At 42.0% G+C, this 19,534-nt stretch overlaps 1 protein-coding gene across 2 annotated transcripts; it reads left to right on the forward strand.

The window, feature by feature from the left end:
• Positions 1-4,457: 4,457 nt before the first annotated feature.
• Positions 4,458-15,072, forward strand: tef (thyrotroph embryonic factor). 2 transcript variants are annotated; one of them, XM_014207846.3, is made up of 5 exons: positions 4,458-4,727; positions 10,858-11,232; positions 11,836-12,056; positions 12,431-12,642; positions 12,885-13,315. In XM_014207846.3, the coding sequence occupies exons 1-5, from the start codon at positions 4,649-4,651 to the stop codon at positions 12,904-12,906; spliced, it is 909 nt and encodes a 302-aa protein (XP_014063321.2). In that variant the 5' UTR covers positions 4,458-4,648; the 3' UTR covers positions 12,907-13,315.
• Positions 15,073-19,534: the final 4,462 nt, after the last annotated feature.

Here is a 19,534-nt window from a genome sequence, read left to right on the forward strand (position 1 = left end):
AATACTGAAGTATAGTTACAAGCATTTCATAAGGGTTAAAGGCTTTTATTGACAATTACATGAAGTTGATGCAAAGAGTCAATATTTGCAGTGTTGACCCTTCTTTTTCTAGACCTCTGCAATCCGCCCTGGCATGCTGTCAATTAACTTCTGAGCCACATCATGACTGATGGCAGCCCATTCTTGCATAATCAATGCTTGGAGTTTGTCAGAATTTGTGGGTTTTTGTTTGTCCACCCGCCTCTTGAGGATTGACCACAAGTTCTCAATGGGATTAAGGTCTGGGGAGTTTCCTGGCCATGGACCCAAACTATCGATGTTTTGTTCCCCGAGCCACTTAGTTATCACTTTTGCCTTATGGCAAGGTGCTCCATTATGCTGGAAAAGGCATTGTTCGTCACCAAACTGTTCCTGGATGGTTTTGAGAAGTTGCTCTCGGAGGATGTGTTGGTACCATTCTTTATTCATGGCTGTGTTCTTAGGCAAAATTGTGAGTGAGCCCACTCCCTTGGCTGAGAAGCAACCCCACACATGAATGGTCTCAGGATGCTTTACTGTTGGCACCACACAGGACTGATGGTTGCGCTCACCTTGTCTTCTTCCGGACAAGCTTTTTTCCGGATGCCCCAAACAATCGGAAAGGGATTCATCAGAGATGACTTTACCCCAGTCCTCAGCAGTCCAATCCCTGTACCTTTTCTAGAATATCAGTCTGTCCCTGATGTTTTTCCTGGAGAGAAGTGGCTCCTTTGCTGCCCTTCTTGACACCAGGCCATCCTCCAAAAGTCTTTGCCTCACTGTGCGTGCAGATGCACTCACACCTGCCTGCTGTCATTCCTGAGCAAGCTCTGTACTGGTGGTGCCCCGATCCCGCAGCTGAATCAACTTTAGGAGATGGTCCTGGCGCTTGCTGGACTTTCTTGGCCACCCTGAAGCCTTCTTCACAACAATTGAACCGCTCTCCTTGAAGTTCTTGATGATCCGATAAATAGTTTTTTTAGGTGCAATCTTACTGGCAGCAATATCCTTGCCTGTGAAGCCCTTTTTGTGCAAAGCAATGATGACAGCACGTGTTTCCTTGCAGGTAACCATGGTTGACCCTCCTTTTGAAGCTTCCAGTCTGTTATTCGAACTCAATCAGCATGACAGTGATCTCCAGCCTTGTCCTCGTCAACACTCACACCTGTGTTAATCCTCTTACATCTAGACGTTCCGCTAGCGGAACACCTGCTCCAATATCCAATGATAGGCGTGGCGCGAATTACAATGTCCTCAAAAAACCCAAAACTTCCATTTTTCAAACATATGACTATTTTACACCATTTTAAAGAGAAGACTCTCCTTTATCTAACCACACTGTCCGATTTCAAAAAGGCTTTACAGCGAAAGCAAAACATTAGATTATGTCAGCAGAGTACCCAGCCAGAAATAATCAGACACCCATTTTTCAAGCTAGCATATAATGTCACAAAAAACAAAACCACAGCTAAATGCAGCACTAACCTTTGATGATCTTCATCAGATGACACGCCTAGGACATTATGTTATACAATACATGCATGTTTTGTTCAATCAAGTTCATATTTATATCAAAAACCAGCTTTTTACATTAGCATGTGACGTTCAGAACTAGCATTCCCACCGAACACTTCCGGTGAATTTACTAAATTACTCACGATAAACGTTCACAAAAAACATAACAATTATTTTAAGAATTATAGATACAGAACTCCTTTGTGCAATCGAGGTGTCCGATTTTAAAATAGCTTTTCGGTGAAAGCACATTTTGCAATATTCTGAGTAGATAGCCCAGCCATCACAGCTAGCTATTTTGACACCCACCAAGTTTGACCCTCACCAAACTCCGATTTACTATTAGAAAAGTTTGATTACCTTTGGTGTTCTTCGTCAGAATGCACTCCCAGGACTGCTACTTCAATAACAAATGTTGGTTTGGTTCAAAATAATCCATAGTTATATCCAAATAGCGGCGTTTTGTTTGTGCGTTCAAGACACTATCCAAGGGTGACGAAGGGTTACGCGCCCGACGCGTTTCGTGACAAAAAAATTATAAATATTCCATTACCGTACTTCGAAGCATGTCAACCGCTGTTTAAAATCAATTTTTATGCCATTTTTCTCATAAAAAAAGCGATAATATTCTGACCGGGAGTGGTTGTTTTCGTTCAAAGAGAGAGAAAGTAAACATAGAGTCGACTCGGGCACGCGCCTCAGTCTCATAGTACTCTGACCGACCACTATCCAAACGCGCTAATGTTTTTCAGCTAAGGCCTGCAAAGCCACGATTCAGCTTTTTACCGCCTTCTGAGAGCCCATGGGAGCCGTAGGAAGTGTCACGTAACAGCAGAGATCCCCTGTTTTGGATAGAGATAATCAAGAAGGCCAAGAAATGGTCAGACAGGGTACTTCCTGTACAGAATCTTCTCAGGTTTTGGCCTGCCAAATGAGTTCTGTTATACTCACAGACACCATTCAAACAGTTTTAGAAACTTTGGAGTGTTTTCTATCCAAAGCTAATAATTATATGCATATTCTAGTTTCTGGGCAGGAGTAATAATCAGATTAAATCGGGTACGTTTTTTATCCGGCAGTGAAAATACTGCCCCCTATCCATAACAGGTTAACGAGAGAATCACTGACATGATGTCAGCTGGTCCTTTTGTGGCAGGGCTGAAATGCAGTGGGAATGTTTTGGGGGGATTCAGTTCATTTGCATGGCAAAGAGGGACTTTGCAATTAATTGCAATTCATCTAATCACTCTTCATAACATTCTGGAGTATATGCAAATTGCCATCATACAAACTGTGGCAGCAGACTTTGTGAAAATTAATATTTGTGTCATTCTCAAAACTTTTGGCCACGACTGTAGTGTGACAAACAGCTGACTTTTCACCCTATACTCAAACTGTGTGGTTTCTCATTTTTCCTCATGGACCTGTAGCGGCAAACCCTTATGCTGACCTCTCCTGTCACTTTGTCCCTGTTCGAAACGGTTTGGAATAAAAAGAATGAGCAATCATAATGTTAACTAGCTACTGTAAAAGACATGTCTTAAACTATGTTACAGCTTTCAGTAAATGTTCTTGTCTGGTCTGATAGGCAACTTGGCTATACATAGTTGAAAAGGTAACTGGAAACAACGTTTGAATCCTTTTTTCCACTTGGAGGTCGGTGCTTTGCTATTTGTCTTGGACAGACGATGTACATCCGTCACTGTTATCTTTGGCAGCTCTTGCAAGCGCCTTGAGTAAAACAGTGCCATGGTTGCAGTGGCGGTTCTAGACCCCTTCAACTGGGGGGGGCCAAGCTGGGGCCAGTTGTACTGTTAGAGGGGCCAGTTACATTAGACGTTATTGTTGTCATATCATTTTCTTCACTGCATTGCTGGCATTAGCAGGCAAAAGACCATGTTCATAATCATCATCTTTGCCACTGTCTAATAACGATATTAAAAATGAGTTATGTAAAAATGATTTCCTACTCCACATTAAGGGGGGCCACAAGGGGGTCCAAAATTGTTGTCACAAGTGTAACCGATGTGAAATGGCTAGCTAGTTAGCGGTGGTGCGCGCTTATAGCGTTTCAATCGGCGACGTCACTCGCTCTGCGACCTTAGGTAGTTGTTCCCCTTGCGCTGCAAGGGCCGTGGCTTTTGTAGCGCAATGGGTAACGATGCTTGATGTGTAGATGTGTGCAGAGAGTCCCTGGTTCAAGCCCAGGTCGGGGCGAGGAGAGGGACGGAAGCTATACTGTTACACAGGGGCACTGCCCCCCCCCCCCCCCCCCAGGACCGCTAGTGCATGGTCGGTAAGGGTGGGGGGCGTTGGCTAATTGCCAGCCACCTTACTAGCTGGCATGTTAATAGCTAGCTAGCTAAGAGACAAAAAAAGACACAGAACACAATAATTTCATTACAAAAATCAGTAACAGAACGGATAAACAGAATTTTCAACAAGAATGATAAAAAAAAACGCTATAGAAATATGATTATATTAATTTACGGAGAAAATTATAAAAGGAGTGACTTCAATGCTAGTATGGCTACAATCAAGCTGACAGGAAGCTATGTATCGGGCGAAGCTGGGGCAATTGTGCGCCATCCTATGGGACTCCCAACTACGGCCAGTTGTAATACAGCCTGGATTTGAACCAAGGCGTCTGTAGTGACATCTCAAGTACTGAGATACAGTGCCTTAGACCGCTGCGCCACTCGGGAGCCCCATATAGCTGTGTTATTTTCTTTGGGTAATATGGTAAACGCTTCAAATTGGCTTTCCATTATGTCAGACAAAAGCAGAAACCTGTCACGAATCTTTCCGTCGTTGGCATTATAATTGTGTGTGAATACCTGGCAGTAATTGGCTAGATCAGCCAGGCTTGGGGAAAAAAACCAATGGAAAAACAAGGCGCTAAGGGGGCGGGACAGGCTACTATACAAACCTTGTGGTCGTGAAAAAAAGTTTCAGTTTTCTCAGTTCATCAACATTTCGTTGTACATGTGAATTTTTTGTCTTCTGTTTAACTTGGAAGCGTTGATAAATCTTGTCACCTTCATATATCTGCTCCAGCTTTTAATTGATAGTCAGACCAGGTTATCTTTACAAGCGTTTAGAAAAGTCGAGAAATATGTCTTATTTTGAGATTCCGGAGATTTTCAAAGCTCTGCTTGAGGATCCCTTCACTATTCCTACCCTTGATTACAACGGTAAGAAGAAGCGAAATAATCGTATTTTTTTGTGTGCAAATTGTCAATAAATTGCATTGTGACTGAATGATCAGGAATAATGTTTTCCCAGCACGGTAGTAAATGAATCCACGCGCGACAATGTTGCAACTCAAAACATATTTGATACAGTACGTTTGTTTTCAATAAATGTATGTTAACAGGCTCTTCGACTATAAATACAATATTTTGGAGTGATTTCTCCCTGCTTATCCTATATATTGAGTAACATTAATAAAATCCTGGTGCCATTTTGACAGTATCTTCTAGCCTTGGCAACTTGGTTACAAGAACGACCTCAGATTAGCCTATCGTGTAAGAAAGAGCGTTGGGCCAGTAACCGAACGGTGGCTGGTTCGAGGTAGGCTATAGGTTTAGAGCGTTGGGCCAGTAAAAGACAGGTTGCGGGTTCAAATCCCCGAGCCGGCAAGGTGGAAAAATCTGCAGTTCTGCTCTTGACCAAGGCAGTTAACCAAACCACTGCTCCCCTGGCGTTGATCTCAATTATGGCAGCCCCTGCACCTCTCTGATTCAGAGGGTTAAATGCGGAAGACATTTCGGTTGAATGAATTCAGTTGTGCAATTGACTATAGCCTTGTTCACACTGCAGGCTTTAAAGCTCAAATCAGTTTTGGAATGTCCAAACACCAAATCGGATGTGTGTGTTTTCAAACAGCAGTCATTTGCTGACATGGCTACACTAGTTGTCATAGTGACGACGGGTGTGTAGGCTGATTGGTGGTGCTCGTGCTTCCTATCACTGAGAACTTATATAGAAAGCTAAGGTGACAACAATACTTTTAAAGCCTCTGTAAAACCTAATGACTAATGATGCAACCTGTCCACGTTTCCCAGTTGCTTTGAATGTTCAAAATCATAATTTATGAACACTTTTAAAGCCTCAGGATAAGATGATCCAACTTTCAAAACAAATCCTTTTTGGCTAGCCACAGCTGTCAGCTAAATGGCTAACAATCTACATAGCTGTCTGCAGCGCCGCCAAAAATGAATCTATCAGCACTTAATTCATTGCACACAGCTCACCTGCCAGGCAGTGCGAGGTGGGATATGTATTTTCCAAAACATCCATCCTGTTTGCAACAAGGCACTAAAGTAATACTGCAAAAAATGTGGCAAGGCAATTTACTTTTTGTCAATACAACACATTACTGAGTACCACTCCATATTTTCACGCATAGTGGTGGCTGCGTCATGTTATGTGTATGCTTATAGTCGTTAAGGACTGGAGTTTTTGGGGGATAAAAAATACATGGAACGGAGCTAAGCACAGGCAAAATCCTGGAGGAAAACCTGGTTCAATCTGCTTTCCACCAGACACTTTGAGATTAATTACCCTTTCAGCTGGACAATGATCTAAAACAGAGGGCCAGATCTACACTGGAGTTGTTTACCAAGAAGACAGTGAATGTTCCTGAGTGGCCGACTTACAGTTTTGACTTAAATCTGTTTGAAAATCTATGGCAAGACCTGAAAATGGTTGTCTAGCGATGACCAACAACCAATTTGACAGAGCTTGAATAATTTTGAAGAGAATAATGGACAAATGTAGCACAATTCAGGTGTGGAAAGCCCTTAGACTGACCCAGAAAGACTCACAGCTGTAATCGCTGCCAAAGGTGCTTCTACAAAGTATTGACTCAGCAGTGTGAATAGTTATGTAAGTGAGATATTTCTGTATTTCGTTTTCAATACATTTCAAAAAACATTTTCACTTTGTCATTATGGGGTATTGTGTGTAAATAGGTGAGAGAAAAAAATCTATTTAATACATTTTGAATTCAGGCTGTAACACAACCAAATGTGGAATAAGTCAAGGGGTATGAATACTTTCTGAAGGCACTGTAAAACCTAATGACTAATGAAGTGGGTCTAGGGTATCCGGGAGGATGTGAGCCATGATCAGCCTTTCAAAGCATTTCATGGCTTTCCTACGTGAGTGCTACGGGGCGGTAATCATTTAGGCAGGTTAATTTTGCTTCTTTAGGCACAGGGACTATGGTGGTCTGCTTGAAACATGTAGGTTTTACAGACATCAGTCAGGGAGAGGTTGAAAATGTCAGTGAAGACACTTGCCAGTTGGTTTGCGCATGCTTTGAGTACACGTCCAGGTAATCCATCTGGCCCCACGGCTTTGTGAATGTTGACCTGTGTTTAAAGGTCTTGCTGACATCGGCTACCGAGAGTGTTATCACACAGTCATCCAGAATAGCTGGTGCTCTCGTGCATGCTTCAGGGTTGCTTGCCTCGAAGCGAGCATAAAAGGCATTTAGCTTATCTGGTAGGCTCGCGTCATTGGGCAGCTCACGTCTGGGTTGCCCTTTGTAGTCCGTAATAGTTTTCAAGCCCTGCCACATCCGACGAGCGTCAGAGCCGGTGTAGTATGACTCGATTTTAGTCCTGTATTGACTTTTGCCTGTTTGATGGTTCGTCGGAGGGCATAGCGAGATTTCTCATAAGCTTCCGGGTTAGAGACCCGCTCCTTGAAAACAGTCCTGTAGCGTAGCATCTGCGTCATCTAACCATTTCCGTATTGAGCAAGTCACTGGTACTTCCTGCTTTAGGTTTTGCTTGTAAGCAGGAATCAGGAGGATATAATTATGGTCAGATTTACCAAATGGAGGGCGGGGGAGAGCTTTGTATGCATCTTTGTGTGTGGAGTAAAGGTGGTCTAGAGGGTTTTTTCCCCCTCTGGTTGCACATGTGACATGCTGGTAAAAATTTGGTAAAACTGATTTAAGTTTGCCTGCATTAAAGTCCTCGGCTACTAGGAGCGCTGCTTCTGGATGAGCATTTTCTGGTTTGCTTATGGCCTTATAGAGTTGGTTGAGTGTGGTCTTAGTGCCGGTCTGTGGAGGTAAATATACGGCTACAAAAAAATATAGATGAGAACTCTCTAGGTAGATAGTGTGGTCTACAGCTTATCATAAGGTACTCTACATCAGGCGCGCAATACCTCGAAACTTCTTTAATATTAGACATTGTGCACCAGCTGTTATTTACAAAAAGACACACACCCCCACCAGACGTAGCTTCTCTGTTCTGCCGGTGCAAGGAAAATCCCGCCAGCTCTATATTAGCCGTGTCGTCATTCAGCCATGATATTACAGTTCTTAATGCTCCGTTGGTAGGATAATCGTTAATCGTAGGTCATCAATTTTATTTTCCAAAGATTGCATGTTAGCAAGTAGGGCAGATGGCAGTGGGAGTTTACTCGCTTGCCTACGGATTCTCAGAAGGCAGCCTGATCTGCGTCCTCTTTTCCTCCGTCTTTTCAACACGCAAATGACGCGGATTTGAGCCTGTTCCCGGGAGAGCAGTATATCCTTCTTGTCGGACTCGTTAAAGGAAAAAGCTTCTTCCAGTTCGTGGTGAGTAATCACTGATGTCCAGAAGGTATTTTCGGTCATAAGAGATGGTAGCAGCAACATTATGTACAAAATAAGTTAAAATAAGTTACAAACAAATGCAAAAAAACTAACAAAATAGCACAATTGGTTAGGAGCATGTAAAACGTCAGCCATCCTCTTTGGCGCCATTTTATACTGTATATTAGGACTATTAACAGCTTTTCAATCATTTGTGAAGCATCTATGAAGGCCTTGTAAAGGGTTTATGAAGGTGTCATAAAGACATGGCAGTGGACAGCATCTCTGTTTTCTCCTCTTGTGCTGTGGTGTGGATGCTGGACTAGTTCTGTGTCAGAGGAGGCTGGTGGGAAGAGCTATGCTATACTGACAGTACAGCACACTCTACTCTTGCAGTAATGCCCCTTAAAAACAACTACAATACATGAATGCTGTCCTTGCCTGTGCTTGATCAGTTTGAAAACAAATGTTTGACAACTCACAATTTAGAATAATGTTTTTAGTAAGGGCTTGTGCATTTGGTTTTCATGGTGCATATCAGTGGAGACTGCTGAGGGAGGACGGCTCATAATTAAATTTGTATATGTTTTATTTAACCTTTATTTAACTAGGCAAGTCAGTTAAGAACAAATTCTTATTTACTATGATGGGCCTACATCGGCCAAACCCGGACAACGCTGGGCCAATTGTGCGCCGCCCTATGGACTAGCCCATGTCTGAATATATGTAGGCTGTTTAGTGTCTAGACAAGTGTAGTGTTTATAGTAAAGTATCATGCTTAATGTGGCACAATATCGTACGGAGATGTGTCCATAAATACAGTGACTGAAAAAAATGTGTCAAGGTAAAATGCCAGTAAAATAGCGACACCTCTCTCAAATCGCATAGCTCCGCACCTCCCCCGGGCAATGCAGCAGAGCAGACCGGTCCTTCACGTGTACTCAATTTGAATAGTAGGCGCTCACTGCGCAGTCTTCATTGGTCTCCGTGTTTTATTTTAGCATACGATGATGGCACATGTGTTGCCATGTGACAACGAAGCGAATGAACCAGGGCTCTGTTTCCTTTCATTTTAGGCTTTAAATGATTTTGCGAAACCGGGCAATTTATGACTCACAATTGCTATGTTATATGGCATAGGCTAGACAATAAAACAAATGTTATTTTCTCACAAAGGAGTCATACCGCCTATAGATTATTGTTTGATGCCCTGAATAGCTGGTAAAATAAATAGGCCTAAAAACACATTTGTTCCTAGAGAAATTGGGGCAATTGTCAAAGTACATTTTGACACTGCATGCGTAGCTGTAAGGTACTGTAACTACACACCAACTCTACCAACATTTGCTTTCCTAAGTGACTGTCTAAGTCTAACGTATATATATCTCATTGAAGTTGTTCCACCCTCCCAACACGTTTTCCTCTAATTTATGCAGAGTTAAAACAGATATATAATTCGGTCAACCAATGGTTGCTCAGAGAATGTTAATATTCATAATGGAAGAGAAGAAAAGCACCAATCAGAACAGGGCTATTGTATATTTTGTACTCAAGAGGTGCGGTTTCGGTTGACCAACAAAACGTTTTTTGTTGCGTTATTTGTAGTCAGGTCATACTCTGAAGAGGTAGTCTAATGTCTTGTCGTTCGCTGTTACATTGTAACATTTAGCCAAATTGCAGTTTCAATAACGGATACTTTTGTTTCACGGAGAGGATATTCTGTTACATTAGCCTATGCTTCATTGTTGAAGGAGCCTATCTTAAAATTTGTTTTTGCGTAATTGCCGTAAAACATGTCAGGAGAGCCGATCACCACCACACTGGAAACCTTCATGGGGTCACCGGGTGCTTTTCCCGTGGTATTGAAGAAAATAATGGAAATGCCCCCACCGAATTTACTCGAGGACGACGATGGTAAGTCTAGTCTAGATGCTTCTCTGTGTGGGGTTTGAACGCATCGTTTGTTATATGAAAATAACTGAGAAGAGGCCGAATTGTGCCGGAGAAAGCCGAATGCGAATACAACGTATGCGATGTTGGAAATTGGTACACAGAATCACACCCTTTCTGTCTGTTGATTTTATAGTGTTATTATCTGTACGAATTCAGCTATCCCTTCATCTGAATTGAAACTAAAATTGGGTAGCTACACTTTAATTCTGGGGTTCGCAGACAGCACACCATTTTTAATGTCAAGTGCACAAGTACAGTGAAATGCCTTTCTTGCAAGCGCCAACAACATTGGAGTAATCAATATCAATGTAGCACTAAAAATAACATAAGGCTAGTTGACAGTAAATTCCTCTCTAAACCTCATCACAACTCCGTAACTTTACTGGAACCACTATTAGTAGGTCACATTTTTCTGTCTAGTAGTGTCAAGGTCCCCTTTCTACCAAATTCTGATGTAGTATTTCATCATATCTCGTCCATTGTTTGAAACATGAACCCTGCATGATCATACTTGTGGGCTAGATTGTCACATGGACGTATGTATGTATGTATGTATGTATGTATGTATGTATGTATGTATGTATGTATGTATGTATGTATGTATGTATGTATGTATGTATGTATGTCCTGAGTGTTTTATCCACAGCCATTTACAATCTACTGAATGACCATGTCAAATAAACCCTTTTCCAATGACTGTCTTCTCCATTTGTTTTATCCAGCCTGCCATAACTCATAAAATTAAGCAATGCTTTTCTGTTTTGCTGCCACAGACAATGACAAGGAGAAGCTGCTTATGGGGGACAATGTGGACCTTGAAGGAGGGAGTGGGATTGGTCCGTCGGCCGCCCTGACCCCTGCCATCTGGGATAAGACTATCCCGTACAATGGGGAGACCTTCCACCTGGAGTACATGGACCTGGAGGAGTTCCTCATGGAGAATGGCATCTCCACCTCGCCCTCGTCCCTGGACGATGATCTCAACGTGGAGAATGCAGGGAAGACAGAGATGCCCACCACCATGGCAGCCAAGCCCAAGAGAGCCCCAGCCGCCCCCATTTCCCTGCTGCCCATCCTGGAGCTGGATCAGTGTGAGGAAGAAGGGGTCACTATCACCCTCAACAGTGTTGACATCGCAGACGACACAGGTAGGCTGACATCTGTGAGACCTTTAGGACCTTGTGCATTTAAATATTAGTCTGTTAGTGTTGTTACACTGGTAGTTACATGGTATAATGTGTAAGTAATACAAAAAGTGAGGAAAAATGCATTAAAGATCAAAGTAAACCAAGTAAGTTGTTCTCAGTTCTGCCATAGACAGTCAGATAGTCTGAGCACCAAGGACACACATGACACATGTACAGGGAAACACATGCTTGTGTGTTTTGAATGTCATTCAAGGCAGTATGCACTGTCGCTGCCGTAGATGGTGGTGGAAATAGATCGTAGCAATGCTGACCAACAGATGTGGGCTGGGCTCCGTGGAGGCCATCCTTATCAAATGTAGAAGTCTTTAACTTGATGTCTGCCAATTTGAGTCATTGGATTTATTGTAATCTACTCCAGTTCAGGATATAAACAGGATATAGCCAAATATATGGTTCTGGAACAGGACTTACATTACTTGCAGTCTCACATAATAGAATGCCCCATTTACACCAGGAGCATTTATTTACTAACCCTTAAAACTAATAGTAGCATTTTCCCATTAACCCAAACGGTATACTTGGTCACCTGTGTCTCCCCCACAGAGGTGGTGACAGACAAGGACAGGCTGACCCCTGAACCCACTGACCCAGAGGAGATTGAGGTGGACGTGAACTTTGACCCAGATCCTACCGACCTGGTTCTGTCCAGTGTTCCTGGAGGAGAGCTGTTCAACCCACGCAAACACAAGTTCTCAGAGGAGGAACTCAAACCTCAACCGATGATCAAGAAGGCCAAGAAGGTGTATGTACCTGAGGATTCTAAGGTAAATCAGAGACATGGAGGCTGGACATGTGGGTTTGGTATGTAGGTAGGTGTACACAGCTTTTTCTAATTTCAAGAAGAGGAATTGGATTTTGTTTATAATTTTTTTTTAATATTTCATTTTGTATTACAGTACCATCAGTTAGTTCATAGAGCATTCAGCCATTCTGAAGGTCGCTTTAAATAAATTCACCAATGAGTGAAAACAAGAGTTTGTTTTTCAAGGACGCTTTCAATAACTTAGCAGCGACATTGAATTGAAAGCATGCTCTCAGCATCAAGATCGCTTTCAATAACAACCTTGTTCTCTCTCTCTTTCTCCCGGTACTCTCTGCTCTTTCTCTTTGCCCCTCTACACCTCTCTCTTCTCACCAGGATGAAAAGTACTGGCAGAGGAGGAAGAAGAACAATGTGGCAGCGAAGCGTTCCCGGGACGCGCGGCGACTCAAGGAGAACCAGATCACAGTGCGGGCGGCGTTCCTGGAGCGCGAGAACACGGCGCTACGACAGGAAGTGGGCGAGCTACGGAAGGACTTTGCCCGCAGCAAGAATGTCGTGGCCCGCTACGCGGCCAAATTTGGAGAGCTGTAAGGGACCAAACACAGACAACCGCTGGCCGGTGCACACAGGTTGCATCAGCCAGTCACTTCATTTTGGTCAGGTCACTAAGTAGTAACATCCTTAGTTTATTGTGGTCAGGAATCAGTTGTGAATACCCACTGTTGCGCTTCATGTGATAATGAAACATTAACCCTCCCCTCTTCACCTCATGTTAACTCCTCCCCTTCCTCTCCTGGTAAATCATCTACTTTTTCTCTTTTCTTTCAAGTGCACCGCTGGAAGACAAGTAGGCTACTAGTGATTTTATTTGTGGCAAAACAAGTGAATAAATGAGTCGAATGGATTGATGGATCAGATGATGAAGAGGAATGTGGAAGACCCCTACTTATTGTTTTTAAAACTTGTGTGAGTCGATTTTTATATTTAAGTGCTTATTTCAATGCACTACAATGAGTGCATTTTTGGTCATGTTTTGTACACCATTGGTCAGTAAAAAGATAATTGTGTTCATATTTTGAGGGATTGAAATTGGTGGGGTGAGGGTGTGTGACATTTTACTAAGTAAACTGAAAATGATTTTGATCTTTTAGGGTTTTAGTCTAAACTAGCATGGCTTATACTTTTACTGTGAACTTTGGTCTCAATGGGACTCCCCCTGCAAAAAAACAGGTTAAATAAAATGCATAAATAACCGTCAAATCCAATAACTCAAGTTAATCAGGGGACTATTACTGCTTGGTAGTAGTTGTAAAACCATGTCAGGAAGACCTTCAATACAAATCTCTTCCTGTATAAGTACATGTTAAAACTTGCTCCAAACTGTACATAATGATTTGTAATATTTCACTCTCTCTGTCTTCAGTCAATTGTCCACTGCCCTTGGATCCTTGTCATTTCAAGGAAATTGATTCACTCTTCAGGTTCTCAGTGTTTTGTGGTTTTTATTAAGAAATGCTTCAAAAAGTGGTGTACAGTATAGAACCCACTAAATGCATGTAAATAGTAGCAGAGCTATATTTTCTAGACTTTTTCCTTAGTTCGAAATATAACTCGATACAAAAACATTATAAACCAGTTGACTTACAGTGCAATTTATGAGTTTTCTGCAGTTAGAGTATGTGTTCAACCAAAAGTAAAACTCCAACCTTGCTCCTGTTTACTACTTTGGAATGCTTGGAAAGCAGTTTATCCAACGTCTCTGGGACCTTGATCTTCTACAGACATGCAGATATGGACAGTTACCACACTCAATGTAAAAAGGTGAAATGTTATTGTGCTTGTGCTCCGTCTGCAATGAGTAGAATACATTTTAGTTACCTCATATGAAACTGGAAAACAGGCTACACCTGAAATTTGGTTAAGTTTGTATGTTGAAGTTTTTTAAAATTGCTTTTGATAAATGTTGCTGTTTTTGAAATTCCTTTTGGTAAAACCAGGAAGTTTCTCAACACATCAATGTGGTTTGAACTGGGCCTCACAGTTTCAACAAGGACCTCCAAGTGTCTTCAGCCGACTCATTGCGATGCCCAGTGTCTGTTTACATTACCATATTAGACCCCAAAACTCAAGTCTCTTTTCAAGGTTTCTGTCTCCTGGGTTTTGCCCTTTGGCCTGTGTGTTTCTTTGTTACCAAGCCCGCTTGTCACGTTCCTAATACCTGCTGATGTAATAAGAGGAAAATAGGTGATTGCAGTGCTTCCAGCTCATGTTTGGGGAAATTCTTTGAAGATTTATCTTTGGAAAGTAGTCTGGATTTAATTTTTGTAAAGATATTTGAAAGTTGGTTTTGTGTGTGTTAACAGATGAGAAACTCATTCAAATTGAAAGATTCATTTATTGGTTGTTTGCTAAATCTGGACAAGATAAGACAACCCTTTGTGTGTTAGAGTTCTTCCAGTCTTTAGCCTTCTCTCTAGGGTCAGTTTCCAACTAAATTCATTGTTACCCTGGCTTAAATAACCAGTATTTTCTGCTCTTATATATGAATTCCGTTGGCCGTTATAATACACTATAACTCTAGATCAGTGCTCAAAGCTGATATCTGCACAAAATTATCTAACATCATTCGGGCTTTCATTAATAATGTAGGAAAGCATTCCAAGATTTTGATTTGGAAAAGCTGGTATACGATGTAAGTTTTATGGAATATAAAATAATATCTTGATTTCCATAAACCAGTAAACAATGTCAGTAAAATACTGACTTGATTGGGTTACCGCTAAACATTAGCACACTTCCTGACATGTTCAATATTTTTTGGGGAAAAAAGTATTGTGCTACAACCTGCTACAACATTTTAAGAAAATGCGCACATATGTTGTACAACTGGTGCAGGGAAAATTCTTAGAACTGTTGGAGAATTATCTTTTTTTTTTTATGTTGTATACAAATTTTGTGGCATTTTATGTGTGGATAACGTATGCCCTGTATATGAATAAAGCATTGTTGAAAACTGAGCGCACAGTGAAGGTGTTGTTTTGTGGCTAAATTACATGTTTGAGTGTAATATGACACCCTGTCTCTCTGCAATACTACTATCTACTTTCATGAGGCACTGGGTAAAAGCTGACAGACATGACAGTCTTTAGAAGAAACCAGCCAGACAAAGGAACACACCATGAATACCCTTTCAGGACAGAGTTTATCCATTGGCTCTTTTTTGGCATTTTACTTGGTCTTAAAAGAAACATCTGTCCATGCCAGGTGTTGTGTAACACATTCAGTCATTGTTGTATAAGCCTCTCTCTGAAACGATGCCATCTGTTGGGGGAGATGGGGAGGAAGAAATGATGAGGAACTGGCCAAGACCAGCAAGTAATAGGGCTTGATTGAAATTGCAGCCGACAGTGCAGACGACTGACAGATCTACAACGAACCTTGCATCATAAATAACTACTCATTATTTATTGTAGATCAGTCAGCCAGTCACAATTGACCGATGATACATGACGTTTTACCTGGATGAATCAATGTTATTTCCATGTCATTTCCACACAAAAAAATCAGTGTGACGTTGAATCAACGTGGAAAACTGATTGGACTTGCAAAAAGTCAACATTAGGACATTTATGGCATTTCACTTGGTCTTAAAAGAAACTTCTGGCCATGCCAGGTGTTTAACACATTCAGTCACTATTGCATAAACCTCTCTCTGAGACTGGGAGAAACCATGAAACGCTGAATTTACCTAACCAAAGGTGTAAATCTAAACTAGACATTGAACTGACATCTGTGCCCAGTGGGTAGTCCATGAGGTTATGCGATGGGACCAACCATAGTTAGAGGACTCATCTTTATATTTGTCTCATTATGGTGTCTGTGACAGCATAGGCAGCACTATAGAGGAGTCATAACTGCATATGTGGAGTGTTTCTGAAAGTGGTGTTGCAAAATAATTGGGAGGAACAACATACGTGGGTGTATGGAAACATAATAGCTAATTGGACAGATTGGTTGATACTCAAGTCTGTTTTGTTACTTCCTCATAGCATTTTAGCTAAGCCTAACTCTTCTCCTAACCTCCCACGTTAATAATCCTAACCAGTTTAGCTAAAATGCTACAAGGAAACAGCAAGCAGCCCCAAATTCCCTCACAAACCTCTACAGATGCACCATTGAGAGCATCCTGTCGGGCTGTATTGCACCGTCCACAACTGCAGGGCTCTCCAGAGGGTGGTGTGGTCAGCCCAACACACCATCGGGGGCACACTGCCTGCCCTCCAGGACATATACAGCACCCGGTGTCAAAAGAAGGCCAAGAAGATCATCAAGGACCTCAGCCACCCGAGCCACGGCCTGTTAACCCCACTACCATCTAGAAGGCGGAGACAGTACAGGTGCATCAAAGCTGGGAACGAGAAACTGATAAACAGTTTCTATCCCTAGGCCATCAAACTGTTAAACAGCCACTGCTAGACGGCTTCCACCCAGTACTCTGCCCCTCAATCACCAGCCGGCTACCACTGGGTACTCTACCCTGCAGGTAGAATATACATTTGCATACAGTCCTTCTCTTGTTAATAGCCTTGTTGCTCTACTTGTACTCTCAGTTATACTATTGTGTACAGTGGACTGGGTTACCTCTGTTTCTCCTGTTACAGAACCACTGCCATTCCACTACTATATCTCTCTCACTTTGCATCCCATGTTTATCTTCTACTGTGATTGAATAAAGTTCCGGGGTGTATTAACTCTTGGACTGCTTTATTCCCCTCTAACCGGGGGCGGTGTCAGTGAGTCACAAACCAGTAAAATACTTAGAGCCGGATCGCTCTCTTTCACATTTGGGATTATTGTGTGCTTGTGGACATTTACTGCATTGATTGGTAGGAACTCGGAACATGAGCATTTCGCTGCACCCGCTAAACTGTGTATGCAACAAATACAATTTTATTTGTCTTGCGTTGCAACCAATCTGCCCAATTTGCTGTTGTTTCCATATGTTGACCCTCCCACTTATTTCGCAATGCCCACTTTCAGACACATGGTGCTTTTTTTACCCCTTTTTTGTGATATCCAATTGGTAGTTACAGTCTTGTCCCATCACTGCAACTCCTGTACGGAATCGGGAGAGGCGAAGGTTGAGAGCCATGCGACCTCCAAAACACGACCCCGCCAAGCCGCACTGCTTCTTGACACACTGCTTGCTTAACCCGGAAACCAGCCGCACCAATGTGTCAGAGGAAACACCCTACAGCTGACGTCCGCATCAGCGTGCATGCGCCCGGCCGCCACAAGGAGGCGTTAGAGCGCGATGGGACAAGAACATCCCAGCCGACCAAACCCTCCCTAACCCAGATGACGCTGGGCCAATTGTATGCCACCTCATGGGTCTCCAGGTCGCGGCCGGCTGCGACACAGACTGGGATCGAACCCGGATCTGTAGTGACGCCTCTAGACCGCTGCGCCACTCGGGAGGCCACATGGTGCTTTTAAGATAACTGTGAACTTGTAGAAAAAAGTTCAAATCATGACGTCAGTCATCTTCAGGTCAGAATGTTAGAGCTCTAGAAATAAGCCCAAGTTCCTGACTTGGAATTCCGAGTTGAATGACCATTCAAAACTTCTTCTTTTTCGCGGCAACACTCGCACATATGCAGTTACCCATACTTGCCATTGAGGCCATCTCCGTTTTGAAGAAGTCAATATTCTTATTTTGTGTTGAAAAAAAAGCATAAAGGTTAAAATTGTGATTTACCGCCACCTGCAGTGCTGGAGTCCTGAATCACATCTTGTGTCATTCATTTGTAGCCACTAGATGGCGGTGATATAGCTTAATAAAGCCATTTACAAACCATACAACTACATTTGAAGACATCCTAACTTCAGTGGTGTAATGTCCTACTTAAGTCGTTTTTGGGGGTATCTGTTCTTTACTACTTATATTTTTGTCTACTTTTACTTCACTACATTCCTAAAGAAAATAATGTACTTTTTACCCCATACATTTTCCCTAACACCCAAAAGTACTCGTTACATTTTTAATGCTTAGCAGGACAGGAAAATTGTGAAATTCATGCACTTCCCAAGAGAACATCCCTACTGCCTCTGATCTGACGGACTCACTAAATACAAATTATTTGTTTGTAAATATGTCTGAGTGTTGGAGCGTGCCGCTGGGTCTCCGTAACAACAAAAAAAAAAACAGAAAATGGTGCTGTTTTGCTAAATATAAGGAATTTGAAATGATTTATACTTTTACTTTTGATAGTTAAGTATATTTTAGCAATTACATTTACTTTTGATACTTAAGTATATTTAAAACCAAATACTTTTAGACTCTAACTCAAGTAGTATTTTACTGGGTGACTTTCACTTGAGTCATTTTCTATTAAGGTATCTTTACTTTTACTCAAGTATGACAATTGGGTACTTTTTCTCACCACTGAATCACACAAGCCTAACTTCCCCTCACAGACCCATCAGTTTCGCTAAAGTCCCGTTAGTTTGGCTGCTCAGCCTACCTTAGTTATCCCTCAACCGTCATAGACCTGCCATTCCCAACCAATCAGAGCGATTGGAAATGCGCGTCTGGACACTGCACCCGCCCACTCAGGTCAGCGTTATCGTCGTCGGAAGGAAGACGCATGTTTCTTAGGACTGTTTATTGTCGACAGTAACACGAATGTCTGAATGTTGTGTGTGCATCGAAATAGCCATAACAAGATTCCAAGTCATTCGGATTACCAAAAACCATATAAACATCTTCAAATGAAACAGCTGTGTCTGTGTGTGGTGGTGACTATCATGAGTACAGTGATGGGCCTCAACATCGTGTTCTAACTGGACAGCACTATTGAGGACAGAACCAACCCATAAGTATTTGTGAGGGCATTTACAGCCGACTGCTCAAACGGGTGAGGGCATACCAGCCAATCGTTTTTACGTGGTCCTTCTAACCGTATTTTTTTTTACATGTTCCGTCATTTCTCCGGACTTAGCGACCAATAGTTTTTACAATACGTCTGTTTTCCATAAAATATGTTCTTATTTACAAACTGGTTTTCATTGGGAAGGCAGATAAAGCGTTTTTACAAAAAGCAATCACTTTGGCATGTAAAAACTAAACGGGTCCTCTAACTCCACCATTAAACAGATAAACAGTAGAATACAGCAGTGTTGTGGAAGCACATGCTTTTAACAAATTAGCATGCAGAGGTTTATTAGATTCGGAAGTGATGGAACCATCCCTGAAAATCTCCCTTAAACCACGAGAGGGCATCCCAGTTCACTGTTTGGGGAATAGAGATTTGTGGGAAACTATTGCCAATCTTTCCTGATGGTAATTCTTCCCAGTTCTAGTTTCATTATATGAAATGAGATTTCATTAATGTGTAAAACTCAGTTCATCCCATAAAATGATGAACACTAGATAATTAACCCAAAACTACAAGGAAAATGCAATCATGTACATAACAG

Source organism: Salmo salar, chromosome 01, assembly GCF_965601325.2.
Source record: "Salmo salar chromosome 01, fSalSal1, whole genome shotgun sequence".
In the NCBI taxonomy this organism is placed as follows: Eukaryota; Metazoa; Chordata; class Actinopteri; order Salmoniformes; family Salmonidae; genus Salmo; species Salmo salar.

What these genes read in the sequence shown, in the direction of transcription:
- tef (XM_014207846.3), top strand. Translation starts at nt 4,649, where the DNA reads ATGTCTTATTTTGAGATTCCGGAGATTTTCAAAGCTCTGCTTGAGGAT. An exon ending in TGACATCGCAGACGACACAG is followed by an intron (nt 11,233 to 11,835) that starts GTAGGCTGACAT and finishes TCTCCCCCACAG; the next exon opens with AGGTGGTGACAGACAAGGAC. An exon ending in GCGGCCAAATTTGGAGAGCT is followed by an intron (nt 12,643 to 12,884) that starts GTAAGGGACCAA and finishes TTTTCTTTCAAG; the next exon opens with TGCACCGCTGGAAGACAAGT.